At 47.8% G+C, this 18,843-nt stretch overlaps 9 protein-coding genes and 1 non-coding gene across 10 annotated transcripts; 6 read left to right on the forward strand and 4 right to left on the reverse strand.

The window, feature by feature from the left end:
- Positions 1-177: 177 nt before the first annotated feature.
- On the reverse strand, positions 178-1,979 carry PV09_00792 (uncharacterized protein). The gene is made up of 2 exons (XM_016353584.1): positions 1,752-1,979; positions 178-1,698 (listed from the first exon to the last, which is right to left on the reverse strand). The coding sequence occupies exons 1-2, from the start codon at positions 1,858-1,860 to the stop codon at positions 392-394; spliced, it is 1,416 nt and encodes a 471-aa protein (XP_016218737.1). The 5' UTR covers positions 1,861-1,979; the 3' UTR covers positions 178-391.
- Positions 1,980-2,086: 107 nt separating this feature from the next.
- On the forward strand, positions 2,087-3,923 carry PV09_00793 (uncharacterized protein). The gene is made up of 2 exons (XM_016353585.1): positions 2,087-2,166; positions 2,225-3,923. The coding sequence occupies exon 2, from the start codon at positions 2,247-2,249 to the stop codon at positions 3,762-3,764; it is 1,518 nt and encodes a 505-aa protein (XP_016218738.1). The 5' UTR covers positions 2,087-2,166; positions 2,225-2,246; the 3' UTR covers positions 3,765-3,923.
- Positions 3,806-6,707, reverse strand: PV09_00794 (uncharacterized protein). Its single transcript, XM_016353586.1, has 3 exons — positions 5,821-6,707; positions 5,571-5,770; positions 3,806-5,518 (listed from the first exon to the last, which is right to left on the reverse strand). Exons 1-3 carry the CDS (start codon positions 6,026-6,028, stop codon positions 3,902-3,904), a joined length of 2,025 nt encoding a protein of 674 aa, XP_016218739.1. The 5' UTR covers positions 6,029-6,707; the 3' UTR covers positions 3,806-3,901.
- PV09_00795 (uncharacterized protein) lies at positions 6,617-8,999 on the forward strand (the record flags this gene model as incomplete). The annotated part of the gene is made up of 2 exons (XM_016353587.1): positions 6,617-6,710; positions 6,833-8,999. 2 exons carry the CDS (start codon positions 6,617-6,619, stop codon positions 8,791-8,793), a joined length of 2,055 nt encoding a protein of 684 aa, XP_016218740.1. The 3' UTR covers positions 8,794-8,999.
- A 572-nt stretch (positions 9,000-9,571) lies between these two features.
- PV09_00796 (uncharacterized protein) lies at positions 9,572-11,451 on the reverse strand. Its single transcript, XM_016353588.1, has 4 exons — positions 11,308-11,451; positions 11,139-11,245; positions 10,131-11,091; positions 9,572-10,074 (listed from the first exon to the last, which is right to left on the reverse strand). Exons 1-4 carry the CDS (start codon positions 11,396-11,398, stop codon positions 9,947-9,949), a joined length of 1,287 nt encoding a protein of 428 aa, XP_016218741.1. The 5' UTR covers positions 11,399-11,451; the 3' UTR covers positions 9,572-9,946.
- Positions 11,452-11,561: 110 nt separating this feature from the next.
- On the forward strand, positions 11,562-12,976 carry PV09_00797 (uncharacterized protein). Its single transcript, XM_016353589.1, has 2 exons — positions 11,562-12,680; positions 12,731-12,976. The coding sequence occupies exons 1-2, from the start codon at positions 12,020-12,022 to the stop codon at positions 12,946-12,948; spliced, it is 879 nt and encodes a 292-aa protein (XP_016218742.1). The 5' UTR covers positions 11,562-12,019; the 3' UTR covers positions 12,949-12,976.
- Positions 12,977-13,418: 442 nt separating this feature from the next.
- PV09_00798 lies at positions 13,419-13,506 on the forward strand. The gene has a single exon. It is a non-coding gene; the product is annotated as a tRNA-Thr (tRNA).
- Positions 13,507-14,410: 904 nt separating this feature from the next.
- On the forward strand, positions 14,411-15,699 carry PV09_00799 (uncharacterized protein). The gene is made up of 2 exons (XM_016353590.1): positions 14,411-14,761; positions 14,812-15,699. Exons 1-2 carry the CDS (start codon positions 14,647-14,649, stop codon positions 15,219-15,221), a joined length of 525 nt encoding a protein of 174 aa, XP_016218743.1. The 5' UTR covers positions 14,411-14,646; the 3' UTR covers positions 15,222-15,699.
- Positions 15,492-16,668, reverse strand: PV09_00800 (uncharacterized protein). The gene is made up of 3 exons (XM_016353591.1): positions 16,524-16,668; positions 16,061-16,458; positions 15,492-15,998 (listed from the first exon to the last, which is right to left on the reverse strand). The coding sequence occupies exons 1-3, from the start codon at positions 16,548-16,550 to the stop codon at positions 15,824-15,826; spliced, it is 600 nt and encodes a 199-aa protein (XP_016218744.1). The 5' UTR covers positions 16,551-16,668; the 3' UTR covers positions 15,492-15,823.
- Positions 16,669-16,801: 133 nt separating this feature from the next.
- Positions 16,802-17,898, forward strand: PV09_00801 (mitochondria fission 1 protein). The gene is made up of 4 exons (XM_016353592.1): positions 16,802-16,917; positions 16,988-17,006; positions 17,063-17,156; positions 17,215-17,898. The coding sequence occupies exons 1-4, from the start codon at positions 16,899-16,901 to the stop codon at positions 17,542-17,544; spliced, it is 462 nt and encodes a 153-aa protein (XP_016218745.1). The 5' UTR covers positions 16,802-16,898; the 3' UTR covers positions 17,545-17,898.
- The last annotated feature ends 945 nt before the right edge of the window (positions 17,899-18,843 follow it).

Raw genomic sequence — 18,843 nt, forward strand, 5'->3', positions numbered from 1 at the left:
GTCTGGGGATGACGTTGCACAGTCTGGGGGAATCCAAAAGGACCAAAGGCCGTCACGAATCTCGTCACATGCGAGGGCTTTTCAGCGGATGATTCGGTCGTGCGGAATCTGACGTCGGGAAGTCTCCCAGCGATGGAAAGCCGTGTTCAAATCACCAAGAGCCCGAGCACGGGGTAACGGTGGTCATGTGTAATATATTTCGTGTTTTACTCAAGCCTTTGCGCGCGCTCTGCTTGCCGGACGCCGTGGCTGTCTAGAAGGTCTTCTGGCATTGTCAGACCGACCAAAAGGCATCGTCAATCTAACATAGAAAGCTGCCCGACTCATGTTGTTGCCTGTTAAGCACCAGCGATGGATCGAGCTCTATAGAACCATCATTGGATTACAGTCCTCACTCAGCCTCACTAACATCGCTTTCCTCATCTGCAATCTGCTCGTCATCCTGCTCCATAGCTGCCATCATCTGTGCTTCTAAATCGTCGTCATAGTCGACCTCATCCTCTTGCCCTTCAACTTCTTGATTCTGGTGTTGCACAATCTGTTGCTGATGATGCGCCGGTGACCCCAGCTCCATCGGCTCGACATCAGCATCGCCGTCGGAATCCGCATGGACGTCATCCGTATGAATGTCTTCGTCCTTGGTGTCATCCTGTGTAGTGTGCGGTGGTGATTCGCCTTCGTCTTCATCCGGTCCTTCCGAAGCACCAAAATCAATGACGTCCTGCTCATAGTCGAGCTTTTGCTTTCTTTGTTGTCGTGGAGCCATGCGACCGGCGGGAGAGTTCGCGGCCGAGTGCAGTGATATTGGCCCATCTTGTACCGAGTCAGGTAGATCAAGCACTCGTGCAGGCGCAGCTCTTTTCTTGGGCATCTCGTTGCCCCAATCGATTTCAAGACCTCCGCCCTCATCAACGCGGACGTTCTGCACTGCCGGTGTGCTGTCGTCCTCTTCCTCTTCCTCCTCGTCTGAGGAATGCACAAAGGCATCTGACTTGAATTTGCCCTTTGATGCTGATGCTGCTCGGATAGATTTGCTCGCTTCTTTCTTGGGGACATCACTTGGACGTGTTGGTGCCCTCCGGTCGAGGCGGACGACGGGTGTCGGCTTCTGTTCGTCGTTGGCACCACCGGCATTTGCGCCCTTCTGCTTGCGGGCTGCTTGTTTTGATTGATCTGCTTTGGTTGAAGATTTCGATTGCGTCTTCGTTGCTGACGCAGTATTAGAAATTGGTCTTGCAGGAACCGAGTCAGACATCTTGGATGAACCCGTCGGTCTCAGCGCCGGAGATGGTGAGGCTGAAGGCCCAGAATGGGGATTCAGATAATGTCTGAAATCATATGGATTATCCGCATCTGGCTCTCCATCTATATCTTCGTCTCCAAATTCCTGGGAAGCCGACTCTTCCATTTTCAATTGTTCGTATTGTCGTGATAATTTGTCTTGCGAAGTCTCCCATGGAGTCGAGGTGAGATTGAAGTTGTACGATGATTTTACGGGCTCCAGGGTACATGACTGCGTCTCTTGGTTGAATATTAAAACGTATGAGCTCTTGGATGTGCTTTGTCTCCCCTTGTACGTGTATGTGCTGCTCGACGATCCACCTTCTTCGTCCAAAATCGATATTGTTGCAGCCCCGTCACGACCTTGGGAAAGCTTCGTTGTTCGAGAGCCATTGGATAGATTGGGCTTGTGATTGACTGGATTAGTTAGCTCAAGTGTACATAATCTGGCCTAAGTCTGATAGCCCTACATCGGACGCCGGCAAATGTTGAGGATCCGTTCTTCAAGCCCTTTCCTATCTTGAGAGTATACTGACCCGGCCTACGGGGGTCTACGGCTAGTACCGGTGGGCTCGCCATGAAGGCTGATTGTCTAGCGGAGGAAGATGAGGAGGAACGGGCGTAGAGGAATTTGGGGAGGTTTGGTTGAATCCGGACAAAGGTGGTGATACCATGTCAAACGTTACGGCGGGATAAAGCGGCCCGCACCAAGGATCGTCCAGACCCACAGCCTAGAACTAGCGGAAATCAGCCCTATGTTCAGGGACTTGCCCCATCAGACGGTAAAATCACAAGTACACAACACCACAGAACCTGTACAAGCATATATGTGACGTCTAATACGCACAACAGGCTGATTGGATGCATATCTTGAATCTTAGACGGGTGATTGCTGAAGACCATCTCGAGAAATAGCTAGCTGACGAGGTCACTCCTTGTAAAGAGGAACTGTTTAGCGGTCAGTCATGAACGAGTTATCATCACCATCACGCCTCCCTATGCCCTCGTCGAACTCGCAGCTGCCCAAGAGAGATGCCTCCAAACGGCGGAGCTTGCTGCTTCCACCAGGAAGTATTGCAGGCGCTGCGAGAAAGGGCTCTTCATTCCTCGCAGAGGAAAAGCCAACAAAACAACGGCCAATGTCGATGATAGCTCCCAATCAGACCACAAGTTACTTGACCAGTGGTAGGCTGAACGAAGAAGATGAAGAGGAGGAACAATCACCGGAGAGCAGAGATCGGGCGAGAGCGGAAGCTCATGCTGCGCTGATGGGTGGAGCAAAGACACAGTCACGAGCGAGTGCTGCAGCGCCAAAACCCGGAATCGAACGCTCAACCTCAGTACGGGTCCCGGGTGTTGGCAGAACTGCGACTGGAAGAAAGCAAGATTCAATACAGCCGAGGTCTATGGCAAGAGACGCGTCAGGGGTGAAGGATAAAGATGCACGGCCAGAATCTTCATTATCAACGACATCAAGGAGTACTGGGGAAGGTCCTACGTCTCGCCTGCGAGCTCCAGCGCCATCTTCAGTCTTCAGCAATAAAAATGGTCTCAAGAGATCCGCAACAACTACTACAGCGAGACACTCCCGTACACAGAGCGCCCTCCACCCGCCGTCGTCGTCCAACAGCACGCAACTACGATCAGACATTCGCCGCCATCCTACCATCTCAGAAGGCAGCGAGTCGCGACTTCAACGTCCTGCATTTTCCACATTGCAACAGCACTACTCGCCCAAGAAAAACCTCGCGCCGAAACCCGCGAGTTCAACGCTGATCCACCCGCAACCTAGCGAGACAAGCTCCTCGCCTTTGACACTAGACATCCAACTGCTTCAAACTCGACTTCTCCAACTTAGCATTCTACACCGTCAGGCTGAACCTGCACTCCAAGCCTGGTCTGCGTCCGCAAAACGCAAGCTGAAACACAAATTCACCGATGTGGCTGCCGAATGTGAAGTCGTGCAGCAGAAGGAGAAGGAATGGCAACGCCAAAAAAATGTCGCTGCATTGAAAGAGTGGAGTAATGGAGACCTTGGCTTACTTGCCGAGAACGTTGCGACACTGAGTAACGTTATCAACGAGATTATGCATTTAATTGAGGGTGGAGGGCGCGTTCAACAGACCCTTGACGTTTTCGAGGCTTGGATCACATGGGTAGAGGCTATATACAATAACCGCGATCAGCACCGGCAGGCTCAGTCCGAGTTTATAACGGGATTAGGGGATGGATGGAGAAATGAGATTGCAGCGTTGTTGAGGAAACTAGCCGGGTTGGTCAGGCAACTGGATGGGCTGGGCAGCGGCCAAGAAAGCAGCAGCTTGAATGGAATGCTGAACGGGCTTAGGATGTTGACTAGAGGGATCATCGAAGAATTGAAAGCGCTGGAGGCGTTGGAGAGCGCGGTGGTCAGGAGGGAAGGGAAATGGGTGGACAAGCAGATTGAAGGCTTAGAAAGAGAGATTGAAGCCCTCGTCGCATGAGATGAATCCAAGCATGGCTTCTATCACGTTCTGCTGTCATCCTGTGTTCATTTTATGACTTTATTAGTGCACTTGGTACTATATACACCTGCAGTGGCGAACGAAATCACTGATGGTAGAACTTCTGTCGATTCCGCCTACGCCACAAACTCGTCATGCTCCATACTGTCAACATCACTGCCTCCTCTTATATCTAGATTTATTGCTTCATGGAGCTCCAAACGTTCAGCTTCGTCTTTCGGAAGCCTATCAATATATGACGTCTCATGCTCTTGCACGAATATCCCAGAAAACGGAGGGTCCTCTCTAACGTCAGGGACCTTCCGGATAACGAGCACTGTGTTCGTCTTTTTGTCTTTTCTCCTCATGACCAGCAAGAAACCAACATACCACAAAACCCCAAATCCGAGCACGATCCAACTAAGTACCGGGATAAGGTACCACTCTAACGGGGACTGCCGACTCGATCCATGTGACGGTATCCAGTTCGCTATAACTGCCCACGCATTGAGGACTAGATATATCGCAGCTGCTGAAATACTAACACTTGGGCGGACAGCCGTTGATTTCATTCTCCATTGCTTCCCCTTAAAAAGTCGCAGCCATAGAATGCCGAGGGCGAGGAAGGACCCAAAGAAGCCGTTGATGAGGTACGCTGACATTCCAGTCAGCAAGTCGAACGCGTTGATCGCCTGCATGCCTGCAGTTGCAGAAATGAGGACGAAGCACGAGAAAATGTGCAAAATCGACGCGCCAACAGGTGTTCTCTCTCGATAGTTGGCCGGCGCAAACCATTTTGATCTGAAGAGCCACTCCAGACGAGAAGCAGACTTCCTCTGGATCCAGTTCAAGATCCGACCAATAGACATATCATAATCCGGCGCGAAAAATTTTGGCCAGGGCAAGAAACCCTCTTTAGCGATCTCCTGTTTGACTCGTGTAGCTGTGTAAGACATGACGATGACATTGCCGAGCGCAGAAACAGCAATAAATGCACTCGCAATCCGCTTTCCTAGGTAAGGATCATCTGGCCGAAGCGATCCCAGCGTGATTGTAAAGAAGGCTTCAGCAACATTTTGGCCTGGCTTAGCAGCAATATATTGCGGTACCACCGTCCAGTAGCAGATGTTTACGGCCACAAACAAGACGGATACAGTGCTTGCAGAAAGCCCCAGTGCAATCGGGAACTTTCGATGTGGCTGGCTAATCTCGCCGAGAACATAGTTTGCCTGCTCGAAACCCGAAAAAGTAAAGATGACATCGAGGAAAGCGTCTGAATAGCTGTGCGAATCATGCGATGCACGACCGAAGGAGTAAGGCAATGCGAGATTCTCTAGCAGAGTGGCGTTTCTCGAAAACTCTTGGCCATCGAATAAAGGCTGTTGTGCCCATGGCGTGGACTCGAGATTGGGAGATGGCCCGATGCTTCCGGAAGAATAAGCAAGAGTAACGCCTATGATGAGCAGCAACATCCCAAGCTTCACAATGGCAAAGAGATTATTGAGCGCAAGACCACCGCGTCGGCTAAATGCGTGGGCGAACAGAGCCAAAAAAGTGATACTCACGGCAACTCCTCTAACCTGGGCGTTGTTCGGCGCATCCTGGCCAGGATTACTGGCGGTCAGTAAGTTTATGGCGCAATTGATTGCGTTTCCGGCCATTGTACCAAAGAAGATGAAGGTGATCCCGTAAAACACTGTGGCAAACTGCACCGTGTCCTTCCGATAAGCGGGCCAGCGGTACACATACGACAGCTGCAAGGTTGTGAGCAAGCGCGAGACGCTTTGAAAAGACACGATGACTTACATAGTTCATGTCCCCCCCGCTCCTGGGTACTGCAATTTTTGTGCCATCTACAGTCCATCGCGGCACGCTCAGGCCGTATTCGATGTAAATGATAACTCCTGCCGTGGCATATAACACACCTGCCAACCAGAGCATTAGAGCTGCTCCAGTGGAGTTTGTGCTACGGAACATATTGCCAGCGTTTGTGAAAATTCCAGATCCTTTGGCAAATGTCAATGTCTTGTCTCCCCACGTTTGCAGATGGTCTCACCAATCATCCTGTTCATAACGAGACACATGATGGTTCCACGGCCGAGTCTGAATTCAGCAGCAGGAGCTTCAGTGTAGATCTCGGCCTCATCGATGGCAAATGGTAGTTCAGCTGGCGAGTCCTCAGAGTCGCGCTGTGAATTTCCATCCGATTCATGGGCCATGGTGACCACTTTGTGCTCAAGAGCCGTGAAATTGTTGGAGTCCATGAGGCAAGAAAGCTTTAACGGAGACCATTGTCCTTTAAAATGCTCATCCGACGTTGTCGAGAACTATAGCGGTATTTTCACATTTCAGCCTCGTCGTATTGCACTGCCCGCCGTGAAAGAGCGACATTGTACCCCTGCTGCATACTGCGTACTGCATACACAAACCGACAGGTTCAACACCTGCCAGAAACTCCGCACCCGCGCTTCACCGTCCAAAAGAAAGAAAGTTTCTCTACCTTATTCTATGTGCAGCAATTTTCCTAAAGGTACAATAGAACCGAGAGAAAAGGGTCTGGGATTCAAATGGAAAATAGTGTTCCACGCTTTTTGACCAAACATTGGGCAGGGGGAAATCGAAAGATAAGAGAGGGCTGGCACTGCCACCGTCTGACTCGCCTCTGGTAGGGGAAAAGACAACAGCAGAGTGAAGCGACGACGCTACGAATATGCAGCGGCCAATCGTCGTGCAGATAGGTCTCGTGAACAGCCGGCGCCTCTTCCGCTTCCCGGTGAGTTCAGGACAGCTTGATATAGATCCTGCCTATCCTTTCTCGTCGCCCTTCAAATCGTCGCTGCGGTTCATCGCGAATGGCCTTTAACACGTATATCGGAGACGTGATCGCGATATTCAACCTTGGAGAGGAGATTTGGAGGCTTGGGTGGTCCGATAGGACCAGAATCGGTACGTGTTGTATTGTCGTACGTCTGCGCGCCCCATGCGAGGAGTGGGGTATGCGCTTTGGACTTAGATCCTTTCCTTAATTGATCAGGGCGAATATGTCACTAACCATCCCTCCGCTATAGAGCCAGTATATACTTCTTTTTATGAATCTGCTAAGGACTGGGATCTCACTGCCAAACGACTGCAGGTAGTTGTTGCCCACGTTAGCCAGCAGGAGGACATTAGATCAGACGGGCATCAGCTTTCTTCCTTTCCTTACGCTACTGTATTTGACAAGGAGCAATTTTTAAAAGCCATCAACGACCAAAAAAAACTCATCAAGGACTGCTTCGCTCTACTTCGGCATACAGCGTCGTATTTACCCAGAACAGGCGCATTCTGGCAATTAAAGTTCAACTTAGAGGAGGCAAGCAAATTCGAGGACCTAACCCGGCAAATCACATCACAGACCGCAAGGTTGTCCAATCTACTCAAACCGCTCGAGTTAAGCCTGCTTCTCGATACGAACCGAAAGGTCAACCATCTCCTGCACTTTGCTGCGCAGGAGAAAGACACGCAATACATCGTTCCAAGCTCTGATGGTTTTGTTTATCAGCAAAAGCAACCTCAAGTTCTCTCTCATGCTATTCTACAGGACAATCCTCAGGTAGAGAGCCAGAAGTCCAAATGCGTCGAATCCGTCACCGAAGTGCCTTCCCCTGATGAAGGCCATGATGAAGCAGACCAGGGCCTTCAGCTTCTTTGGAAACCGGACGGCACAATACAGTTAGAAATAACCACTTACGAAAAATACGAAGGCCAGCCTACTTGCGTCGAGTATCGAAGTATAGAGTTAAATGCAAAGACGACGCGCTTAATCCCGTTGTACGCCTGTCCAACTCGGGATGCCGTCCTCAGCCTTCGAATCTTTGATGGACAGATGGCAACCGATATACAGTTCTCCAAGCTCAAACATCTTCTGCGATTTCAGCATGCCGCCACAGGATACGAAGTTTATGACGCATACTCTCAAGGACCAATCGATGTCAACCTGCGATTTACCAGCCCTAAATCCTCCATTGATCGAAAGGCATTCGTTCAATTCTGGATTCCTAAAAGATTAGAAGAGAAAGAGGCTGCAACGATTCTATCTGAGGCCAGAATCTCAGCTGCCTATCCACGGAGAGCCTCGACATGGACCAAGTCCCCACGACTTTCAATATCATCCAGTGGCGGGTCTACCTCAGTATCCTCAATTCTTGAAAAGGATAGTATCGAAGCAGGCAATATAGCAACAGAAGCGCCCATATCACCATCCTCAACTAGCCCACCTTCTTTTTCGCCCTTAACTCGGAATTATTCTGAAAACTCTCAGTCTTCCCTCTCTTCCACATTAATGTCCACGGATCAGGCATATCCATCAGATTGGAAAGTGGGATATCAATTTGCTGGAGGCCGCAGAACCTCTAAGGCTACAATATCTGGATTAGGGAAGAGCCCAGCAATGTACAGGCGACAATCGGCCCATGAAGGGGCGAATATCCAAGCTCAACCTCGAACTTACAAAGAAAGTCAGCGCCCAATGGTAGTTTTCCTTATGCATGATACCTCATCTTCGTTACGAGGGGACAATTATTCTATTTTAACAGTTGAGGTGGATCGCGAGACAAGGTTAAACACCACAAAGTGTGACTGCAAAACAAGAGACAGAGGGAATTGTCCTCATATCACCATCGAAAAATCAACAAACAGTGACCTCCTTGCGCAAAAATATGAGATGAGTTCTTTGGAAGATTGGGATATCACTCTTCCGGGTATGAAAAAGAGAAAGAACTACGCTTCAGATGACTTTTCGAGCACTCTGCGCTGCGTGAACATCACGTTCGCAGAACCAGGTGATCCAGCAGGGCCGGCGATGAGCAGGAGATTTGGTGGGTATGATTGCAAATGCAGATACAAAACCATGGCGGACAAGAAAAAATGCTTGGTAGCACGACATCAAGGAAATTTCGGCATAGTCAAAGAGATTGTCGAAAACCAGGCGCGAGACCACTTCATGGCGCGTTCAAAGCAAGGACACTTCCAATTTGGTGGCGGCATCTGAGAGAAGGCGCTGCATTTTCGGGCATGGACGACACTGTTGCGTTCAGTTTGGAATGACCGACCAGAGTATACTGGTATCTGACGGGAACACATAATTAGCGATGAGATCCATCTGGATCGCCCGATTTGTTACTCAGAGTCACGAGTATCGCATGAAGTCACAGTTCACGAGCTTGTATATTAGTTTCTTTCAATATCATTAGTGCTAAAAGCATTACTTCTCACAAAAACCGCCGCCGGGGCCCTCAAGTTGGACGGAATTTGACAACTCCTTACACCTGGAGCAGCCTTGTCCAATCTAGGCTGATGTGCTATGGGCAGCTTTACGGGCAATGGTACCAGTGACTTTTTTGGAACCGGAACTTGGCTTTCTGCTTGCGTCGAACGTGTTCAGTTCACCTGGCCTCATGCTTCTGCACAACAAAGCAATTTCTTCTAAAGACACAACTTCAAGGAGGCCCATCAAATGTTAACACTTCTGCCGACTGGCCTTCCAATCCCAGGTCCTCGTCCAGCATTTGCCCTTGCAATCGAACTTTCCAGGGCGTTAGGCGCTCACGACAAATCAACAGACTTGGGTATTCAATGCCATTTTCCCGCTCTGTAGCAGAATCAAAGTCCATGCGTTGTGAGCAATACTCGCAGATTTGAAAATTTTCCTTTTACCACAAATCGGCTCGCTTTGACTCGGTCGTGCCGACACGAGCGGAAATGGTCTTGGATGTCGCATTCTTTATTTTTTTTTATCGGACCAGGCATAGATTCGCTAGCCTTTGGTCACTATTCAGTTCGTCCTTACGTAGGAAAAGTCATGGGACTTTGGGGGATTAGAGAAAGCTAGACCACGAACATCTTGCAGCCCACCAGCAATGACTGATTGTAAAGCCATGATGCTGAAAATCGAGCAGAGTTTCCACTCAAACGTTTGCTCGGCTGGGTCTGAGACTTCGATTGTCAGCAGTATCTTAGTAATTCAGACCTGCTAATCGTGTAGGCAATCTGGGATAAGAGCTGCTTTTTTCAGCTAAGAAAGGAAACTGCAAAATCCTTTTGGATGTATCTGTGAAATGTATTCGTTCTATACCATGTGCACTAGGGTATCGTCCGTGAATGTCTATTGTTGCTCATCACATCATTTATCGTTCGTGTGAGAATCAAAAAGTGTCGTCCAGAGGGTCTATGTTCCTTCCTATAATGCTCGGGCTGTCCTCCAAATCCTCCGTCATATCCCCTCCTGCAGAGTATAGAATATCCTCAACAATCCTACGACTAGCCTCTTGTGCTTTAACTTCTAGTTAGCCATGCCATAATAGATGACCAAGTCGATGGTATTCTTACCTGGTGTCTGCATAACCCTGCTTTCAGGCAGATTGAACATGATTGTTTTAGGTGGGCTCATTCCTAGGTCATCATCTTCTTCGCTATCGCTGTCCCATGCAATGGACCGTCCTGTGAGGCCACCCGTCCTTCCTCTTGTCACCTCAGGAGTGGCATCGGCACCAACGTTACTGTCCCGCTTTCGTCTTTCTTCAAATTGCTTCTTCACATTGGGTGTCAAAACGCTCTTTCCCGGTGTGCGCGAACCTTTCATCGGCGAGAACACCCCACGCAACCTTGGGGCGGGTGCTTCTTCCAGCGGACTACTCATTGTATCTTCAAAATCCAAGATTCTCCGAGTCCTATTTGCCGTCCCTGGTGTCATTCCGAGCTTGGTCGACTTTCTTGCGGTGTGTGGGGTTGCCTGCACGCGGAAGTTCTTGTTCAAAATTCCCTGGTGGAGAAGCGTATCCTTGTTCCCCTTGCCAGCAACTGACGATAGCCCTGCAATCTGCGCAGTAAAGGGAGAAGTGTTTGGCGTCATAGACATGTTCGGTAAAGTCGTGTTCCTGCCTGGTGTTATCGGTGCCATTGTAGTCTTGCTATCTGTTTTGCCTTCCACTTGCTGTTTTAGAGTCTCATACGGCGAGGGATAGTCCTTCATAAATATTGGTGCACCTGGAATATCAGTGGCTTTGTCCGAGGTGTTCTTCGTCACAGTCGCAGGCATGCGGGGTGTGCTGTGCCTCCCACCGCCCATCGAGGGCGAGGATAACAAGTCATCGTCATCGGAGAAAGGATGTGATACCGTCTTCTCAGGCGAAGCAATTGTTTCGTCAAGTTGGGACGAGCTCACGTCATGCTGCTCAACGTCCGCTTGCGCAGTTTCATCGTCATCATGTATGGTTGTATCTTCAAGCTGCGGCTCCTCATAGCCTGATAGTGATACGTTCGCACTAGCCTCAAAGAATTGTTTCCAAAACTGCTCTTGCGTCAGATTGTTGTTTGTGGATCGAAGTAGTGGCCGACCTTTGATCCTTCCCAAACTGCTTCAGAATGCTTCGCGTACTGTTCAACTATGGGCAGAATGCTTGTTGTAACAATTCTATGAGCTCTGCTGAAGTTGTGATCGATCTCTGCGGCAATACTGAGTGTGTTTGTCGATAGACACAGTGGCGAATGGGACTTGAAAACGCACCCTGCAGTGTCAAGGTTATGGACTGCTCCAATTTTTCCAGCTCTTCAGTCAAGGTGAGACTTCGCGGTGCTAGAGTAGTTCTCCGATCCATGGTTGCTTATGGGAAGCGAAATCTTCGCGAACGCAGTAGCTTGCTTGCTGGTATGTTTTCATGCACCGGGAACGCGTATGTGCGGATTTCCTAATTTGGTCAGCGCGCTGCTAACTCAAGTCAGCTTGGCAATTATCAAGATCTGTTTTTTCCAACACAACGGCTTTCTCGTCCTCGGCAGGCCTCATGACTCTCCAAATTTTCCAATCAATTGTTGATACTTTCACTGCTGGACGTCATGGAAACACCTGCTTCACTCTGCGCACAATCCCTTGCATTTGTTGATTGAATCCTTCAAGGCGTGATGCTCGGGTCTAATTTACCCCATCCCGAGCTTTGGGGCGGGCATTTCACCGCAACGAACGCTATCCGATTACCCCACAACTCCTCAAGACAGGTCTTTTATCATCATCCCGCACGCCCGAGAGTGAGATGTCGTTAGATATGCATCTCAGCGGCTCGAATTCCGCCTTGATCCTCGCCAGTGACGCTGTCCACTTGATCCAGTGCAAGATCTTTAAATCTGGCCTTGACGCTAATCATTTGCCGTGTTGCTTGCATCAATCTCACATAGTCGGTGGTCTGCTTATTTGATATTATCATCCCATTTTTACTATCTCTATGGCATCATATATTTCTCTAAGGCGGGCAGTCAGCACGGTCCATCGCAATAGTAACCACCTTAAACTTGGAACACGTGCTTTTTCCGTTACGCCCTCACTCAATAGATCAGCCATAATAACAGGCTCTAGTCGCGGCATAGGCAAGGCGATTGCCTTGCGTCTCGCCGATGACGGCTATGATATCTGTATCAACGATGTTATGGCGAACAAGGCCGGTATCGACGACGTAGTTGCGCAGATCAGATCCAAGGGCCGCAAAGCCACTGGGTTTGTCGCCGATGTTTCCAAGCTGTCTGAGGTTGACGACATGGTACAGCATTCGGTCTCCGAATTGGGAAATCTAGACACCATGGTCGCAAATGCGGGAATCGCACAGGTCAAAGCTTTGTTGGATTTGAATGAAAAGGACTTGAGAAGGATGTTCGAGGTGAATGTGTTCGGAGTATACAACTGTTATGTTTCTGCCGCAAGACAGATGATTGCACAGAAGACTCCTGGAAAGCTGATTGGCTGTGCCAGTATCGTAGCATTCAAGCCTTTCCCATTGCTCAGCCATTATTCGGCCAGCAAGTGGGCTGTGAGAGGTCTGACGCAAGCCATGGCTATGGAGATGGCCGAACACAAGATCACAGTTAATTGTTATGCACCAGGCATTGTTGGTGAGTGTGTATGCTTAGTTTCAAGTTCCTCGACGCTTATAATTATCTAGGAACTGCTATGTGGGAGCTTATTGATGAGCAGTTGGCTGCGAAGAAAGGCAAGAAGAAGGGCGAAATGATGAAGAAATATGTAGAGGAGCTCACCGCACTAGGCAGAGCAAGTACGCCGGAGGATTTACAGGGATTATTGAGCTTCCTTTCCAGCAGTGACAGTGATTTCATGACTGGGCAGACAGTTGTTCTTGATGGAGGAATCATATATACATAATTTTAACAAGCATATGATTATACGATCCAAGCTATTCAGCTTAGACGAGAAGGAGACAATAATACAACCGGAACATTACTTTTATGAACAAAGTCAATTGCCGAATCTCAACTATGCTTATTTGCTCTACGTGTTCATCGGATTGCGGCACAGAGAACAGGGACCAGTTCGTGTTTGGTATTGATGTTTTTTCTTGCAAATGCGAATGGGGGAGAAATGCTTATTGGTGGGCAAATCTATTTTATCTACGTTTTTCTAAGAACTGATTTCACAGTGGATAACTGTTTGGATTGAATATAATCAAGTATCCTAGCAAAGAATTATGAATGTTGCCGTAGCCTTGCCAGAGTTTGTTGGAGGACGTTTTCTTGACCGTGTTGAAGCATTATAAGATAGATTGTGCAGCATCGAAAATAACAACGGCCCTTATAGCGTAAGTGGAGTCGCCAATTCAAATTGCAACAGTCGATTAACACATAAGCAGTCAGTTGGTAGAGCGCGACACTAGTAAACATTACTGAAATGTCGAGGTCTACAGTTCGACTCTGTATGAGGGCAAATTTTTTTTCCTTCCGCCCCTCAAGAAAGGATTTTGAACTGTGATACGCGAGAACAATTGAAATTTCATTCATTTCTCCTTAAAAAATTAAATTGTTTAATACCCCATAGCTCGTCATTCGTACCTTTTTTTTCATCACCCTTGTTTGCCCTTTGAAAAATGACAAACTAGCAGTGGTATGCACACTAAGCCAACATATGCGCAGGCTTATTATCACGGTTGCTCATTCACTGCCATTATTCTTTGCGTGAAGCAGATAAAAGCACTGCTAGTCAATCTTAGTGAGCCGGTCGCCTTTGGCAATGCAACCACACAGGTCTACGACAGCTAGGGACAGATTAGGAGCTTAGTGGTTCCTTTTCATAACCGCGTATTCTGTCCAGAGGCTCGTAACAAGACCTTCGAGAAAGTAAGAAAAATCTCTGGGAAGTAGGAGGAAATGTTGCGGTTTTCAATTTCAAAAATCAGCTTAAATGATCTTAGAAATATATAAGCACAACAAAAGTCCTTAGTCTTTCATTCTTTGGGCATTGTTGTGTTCTTTTCCTCAAAAAAAAACCTCGCATAACGAAAGCCGCCAAAACATGAGGAAATACGGGGATTATGGAAACAAGCATGCAAAGGTGACAATATGCATAAATATGGACATATTTTCAATGATATACGGATAACTCCGGCGCCGTGGTAAGATCCTCCGTGCAAAACATGGTTCCAAGCCTTAGTGTATACGAATTTTTATCGATCTTTATTCTCTTGATCTTCATGTACCAACTGCACGAAGATCTAGAAAGCAGACTGGTTTGACAATATTCTACAACCCTTGCCTGTGCTGATACCACGTGACAATTTCTACAACGCTAAGTTATAGCATGGTCTTTTCTTGTTTCAGTTATAAGGCCATACAGGTTCATCCACCAAGATTTCTTATCCAGATCTTACTCTTGAATAGTTTGTCTCCGAAGTTGTCGATGTGTAGTTGCAAGCAAGCTTAAGTTTTTGCAGTGAAAGGATAGAGTCCCTTTTTTCATATCAGAAAAGATCCAAATTAATTCAGATTTGAAAAGGACATGATGCAATGTACATGAACAACACCGGGCCTGAACTCTTAAGCGTGGGATACTGCCTAACACCCGACGTCGATGGCTCCCGAGACTGAGCCCGACACTACGAAAAGCAGTGCCGCAGTAAGACGCAGAGGCGGTGGAAGCTCTGAATGGAGAAAGGCCCAGAATCGGGCTAGTCAGAAGAGATACAGTGACTAGCCATCAAGCATTACCTGAGAAGTGTGCTCATATTTTGAATAGGAGAGAAGAAAAAGCGACTGATGCTGGAGTTGGAATCGCACACTGCGGAAGCTAAAGCGCATCATCGAATGCAGGAAGCTTCTCAGTTAACACTCGCGGGACTTTCAGCCACAAGTGATGAGCAACCTCAGAAAGACAAAAATTTCCAATCGGACTACCTCGGGGACATGTTCTTGCCGCAGAGCCCCGATCTCTGTCCTGCAGTTCACATCGATAGAAGGCAAACACCATCACCTCCGAAGCCCAGAATCCGCATAGTGAGGACAGTATTGCCCTTCGACTTATCAGACCCGTTCAAGTTTAGCGGGACTCAAATGACGTTCTGGAGAAAGGGCGCGATGGGCGAGACTAAGTATACGTACACAGCTGAGCAGTGTGAAAATCAACAGGAACAGACTGCAGATAAGTAGGCATATTGGTGAACAATCTGGAAGAGTTGGAAATATCCCACTGAGAGGGCTCGATGGGAGAAGTATAGCTCAGCTGTGAGAAAGAGAGAGAGAATAAATTCACCAGGAAATTTGGATGTCCGTAATATCAGTGTGGACGGCGGATTATTACAGATACTGGCTATGGATCCTCAAGACCGTATTAGGTGACAATCTCAGCGCGACGATGTCGATCAGGCATTATGTCAAGGTGTTCAAAACAGGAAAATGATCAGTTCTTCTCGTTGACAGCCTGCTTTGAGATAGAAGGACATGGTTTTATTGAGCTGCCATAATAGTCATGCATTTTTAAAACCGATGCCCTATTTTGTGCATGAGTATGGGATAAAGTCGGTCTGACAGAGCAGATTGAAGCCATGTTGTAAAAGAAAGCACACACTAAAGGTCACCGTCATCTCACAGAGAGCATAAACTGGACGTCTCATTATATGCAACGCACACTCATTGCGTTTTCATTTCAAAACTTCTGAGTGTACCTGTTTCTAAACCGATAATTCGTGAACCCTGTGGTATCTCCCAAGTCATTGTTTACTCCCAAAACTCCGCAGCCCGCTTGGGGCAATTTACATGGTGTTCCAGAAATAATTTGCATAGAAGTATCTCGACAGTTTCGGATCGATATTGACCACATGCACATCTCCCTTATGTGCGTTCCGAATCACGGCCTTGTTGTAGAGCCCCGTCTCCGCGTCCGGCTCGACGTCGATGTTTAGCAGCCGATAGACCTTCAGCTTGAGCCTTTTGAAAATCAAGTTAGCGAATCTAGAAGAAAGCCTACGTGGCTCCGAAATGACACTTACAAGGTCTCATCATCCATGCCCTCTATTCTCCTCACAGCTTCCCCGCCTTCTACGCCTTGGGCCTCAACCTCTTCCAGCGCTTGTCGTGTCCTTTCCAGTTCGCCTTCGAGCCGCTCACCCTCCGTCTCCAACTGGCTAGCCTCTTTCGCAATTTTGAACTTTTCGGTATCTAGTCTCAAGATCTCCGCTGCGTGCTCTGTAGGGTTGTGCGACTGAACCGTGAGTGCGTACGTCGACTGGAGAGTAGACAGCTGTCGGTTAAGAGCTTTGAGGTTCTGCCGTTGAGCTTGTAAACGGTGTGTTCGCGATGACTGCAAAGTGGACAGTGAATCGCGTATCCTAGCCAGAGAGAGTTTGTCTGGGTCAATGTGGAATGATTGCGTGCATTTGTGGATAAGCTGTGTGGATGTTCTGTTAGTGCTCACAACAATGCTGAGAGTATCACAAGTGCAGCGTGACATACATCGTTTGGCGGCTCGTCGAGAAGCATTGTGGTGCCAACTTATACGGTTGCGACTCTTCAGATGCTGTGTGCGTGATTCTAAATGAAAATAATTATATTCTTGCGTCTTGAACTGGAGGTGTATCATGTAGATTGTTTGGGGCAGAGTTGCCATGGTAAACAAACCATCCCAGTTGTCCTTGCCCAAAACGGGTTCATCAGCCACATTCGCCACATTCTTCCAACGTCATTGACGCCACAGCTGGAACAGGAAAGGGCATCTGCACTTTACGCATGCTCTTAAGGATCACAAGCGACCCGGCAAGATATCAAGCGCGAAGGCTACTTCGCTCATTTCCTTCAACTGCAAGCTCCTGTCCGTAAATTGCCACGACCATGACACCCGCGTTACCATGTAAGTAGCAGCAGAGGGAAAGAGCATCCACATGAAACAACAGAACATGGCTAACAAACTCGACTCCCAGACGCCGCAGATGCGGAAGCGTACGTTAATCTCCGGCAGAGTCCTTTTCCTCACGTCGTAATGACACCAGCCACAGACCATTGAAGCCCGCAGAGCTGAACGTTTTGCGCGCGCAGTACGAGAAGGAGGGCGAATATGTGGGCATCCAAACAAAGTTCAACTACGCGTGGGTAAGGTTATGCCGCTACACAAGATTGTGGAACATGGCTGACGCAAACGGACAAACAGGGTTTGATAAAATCCAACGCCCGCAACGAACAACAACTCGGCATTCAGCTGCTTAGCGAGATTTTCAGATCTTCTCCGGATCGCAGGAGAGAATGCCTGTATTACCTTGCGCTAGGCAACTATAAGCTTGGAAACTATGCTGAAGCAAGGAGATATAACGATCTATTGCTTGATCTGGAGCCAAGTAACTTACAGGCAGCAAGCCTGAGAGGACTGATTGAGGAAAAGGTGCAAAGAGAGGGTTTGGTTGGAGTAGCGATTGTTGGTGGGTTGGCGGTGGCAGCAGGCGTGGTGGGAAGCTTGCTCTTCAAGAGTGCAAGAAGGAGATAAGAATCAAATTTCTCATGGTAAGAAAATAGTAATACACTGTGCTATAAGATATGGATAAGAAACAGCGAGTCGAGAGTAATTTTAGCGAGTGAGCGACAGTGCTCCATGAGCGGGTTTTCCTGGAATTTTGTGGTGACTATCAGACAACATGCGGATATATCCATCTTTCTTTGTTTGGTTGCAAAATCTTTCGAATTCTCGGATCCTTGCTGGAACACAGTGGTATCTGAGTTTGGCCCTGCCTTTGAGGGTCATGTTACTCTCTCGCCAACCATGCATAGCGCAAGAAGGCATCGTTGCAATTTTATGACACAGTTCGTGTAGTGCTTTTCCGATAGCATAGTTTATCTTCTGGGAAGGGCTGAAAATCCTCGAGATTCATTTTAAGATATTGATGTTCTAGAGGATATTTAAACACTTGAAGTTTACAATGTTTGTCTCGGAAGAGGTGGTTCCAGTGCTTTTCGTTAAGATTTTGAAACTTCGTCGGGTTTACTTCGTCAATTTCACTTTCCGTACATGGTATCACAATGGCGTAGACGTTTAAGTTTCGGCGTGTTGCGAGATGTTCAAGATTTAATCCTGTGGGCAGGTCTTGTTGATAAGCCTGTATATTAAAATAGATGGTATTGTGCTATGTCTAGTAGTGCTAAGAAAGGAATGATGCGAACTTGAATTTAATCCAAATCTGAACGCAGTTGGGGATGCTTTGTCTTGTACCGTGGCAATGGTGTACTTTCGCTGCTCTCTGATGTCAGTGCTTCGCACACCTCTTAGTAGTAAAAATCATCATAGTCGAGCAGCATTGATGATTGTGTATCGTGATTTATTTGGTTGTCCAAGGAGGAGAAGGATGCTGTAGATAATGCATTCTGTCATCAACCTGCAGGACTTCTAGGATAACATCAACTGGGACAAGCGGTTCTTCGGCAAGCCTTACAATGGTCCAGTCTTGGGCACTTCTTCTAATGAATTACGATGAGTTTCCATTGGTTTACGACTGCATTTTTATAATCGAGTTCGACTTTCGTCAAAAGGAACAAGTGGTTGGAGACATCTTTGAATTTGGCTTTTGTGACGATGTGCTGGTCGAAACGTGCGAAAAAGAACCTTGCTAGACGTACGTTGTCTTGTGGTTGAGATTCGTATTCCTCATGTCTGTTCTACAGATGTGGAGGTGATGAAGTCTCCCCCCCCTAAAAAAAAAATTCCTGTATATGTAGAAACTTGGACAACTCGCGACCAAAGAGTGAATTCCGCAATGAGCTTGTATTTACCCGACACTGTGGTAGAGTTGTC

Source organism: Verruconis gallopava, assembly GCF_000836295.1.
Source record: "Verruconis gallopava strain CBS 43764 unplaced genomic scaffold supercont1.2, whole genome shotgun sequence".
Taxonomy (NCBI): Eukaryota; Fungi; Ascomycota; class Dothideomycetes; order Venturiales; family Sympoventuriaceae; genus Verruconis; species Verruconis gallopava.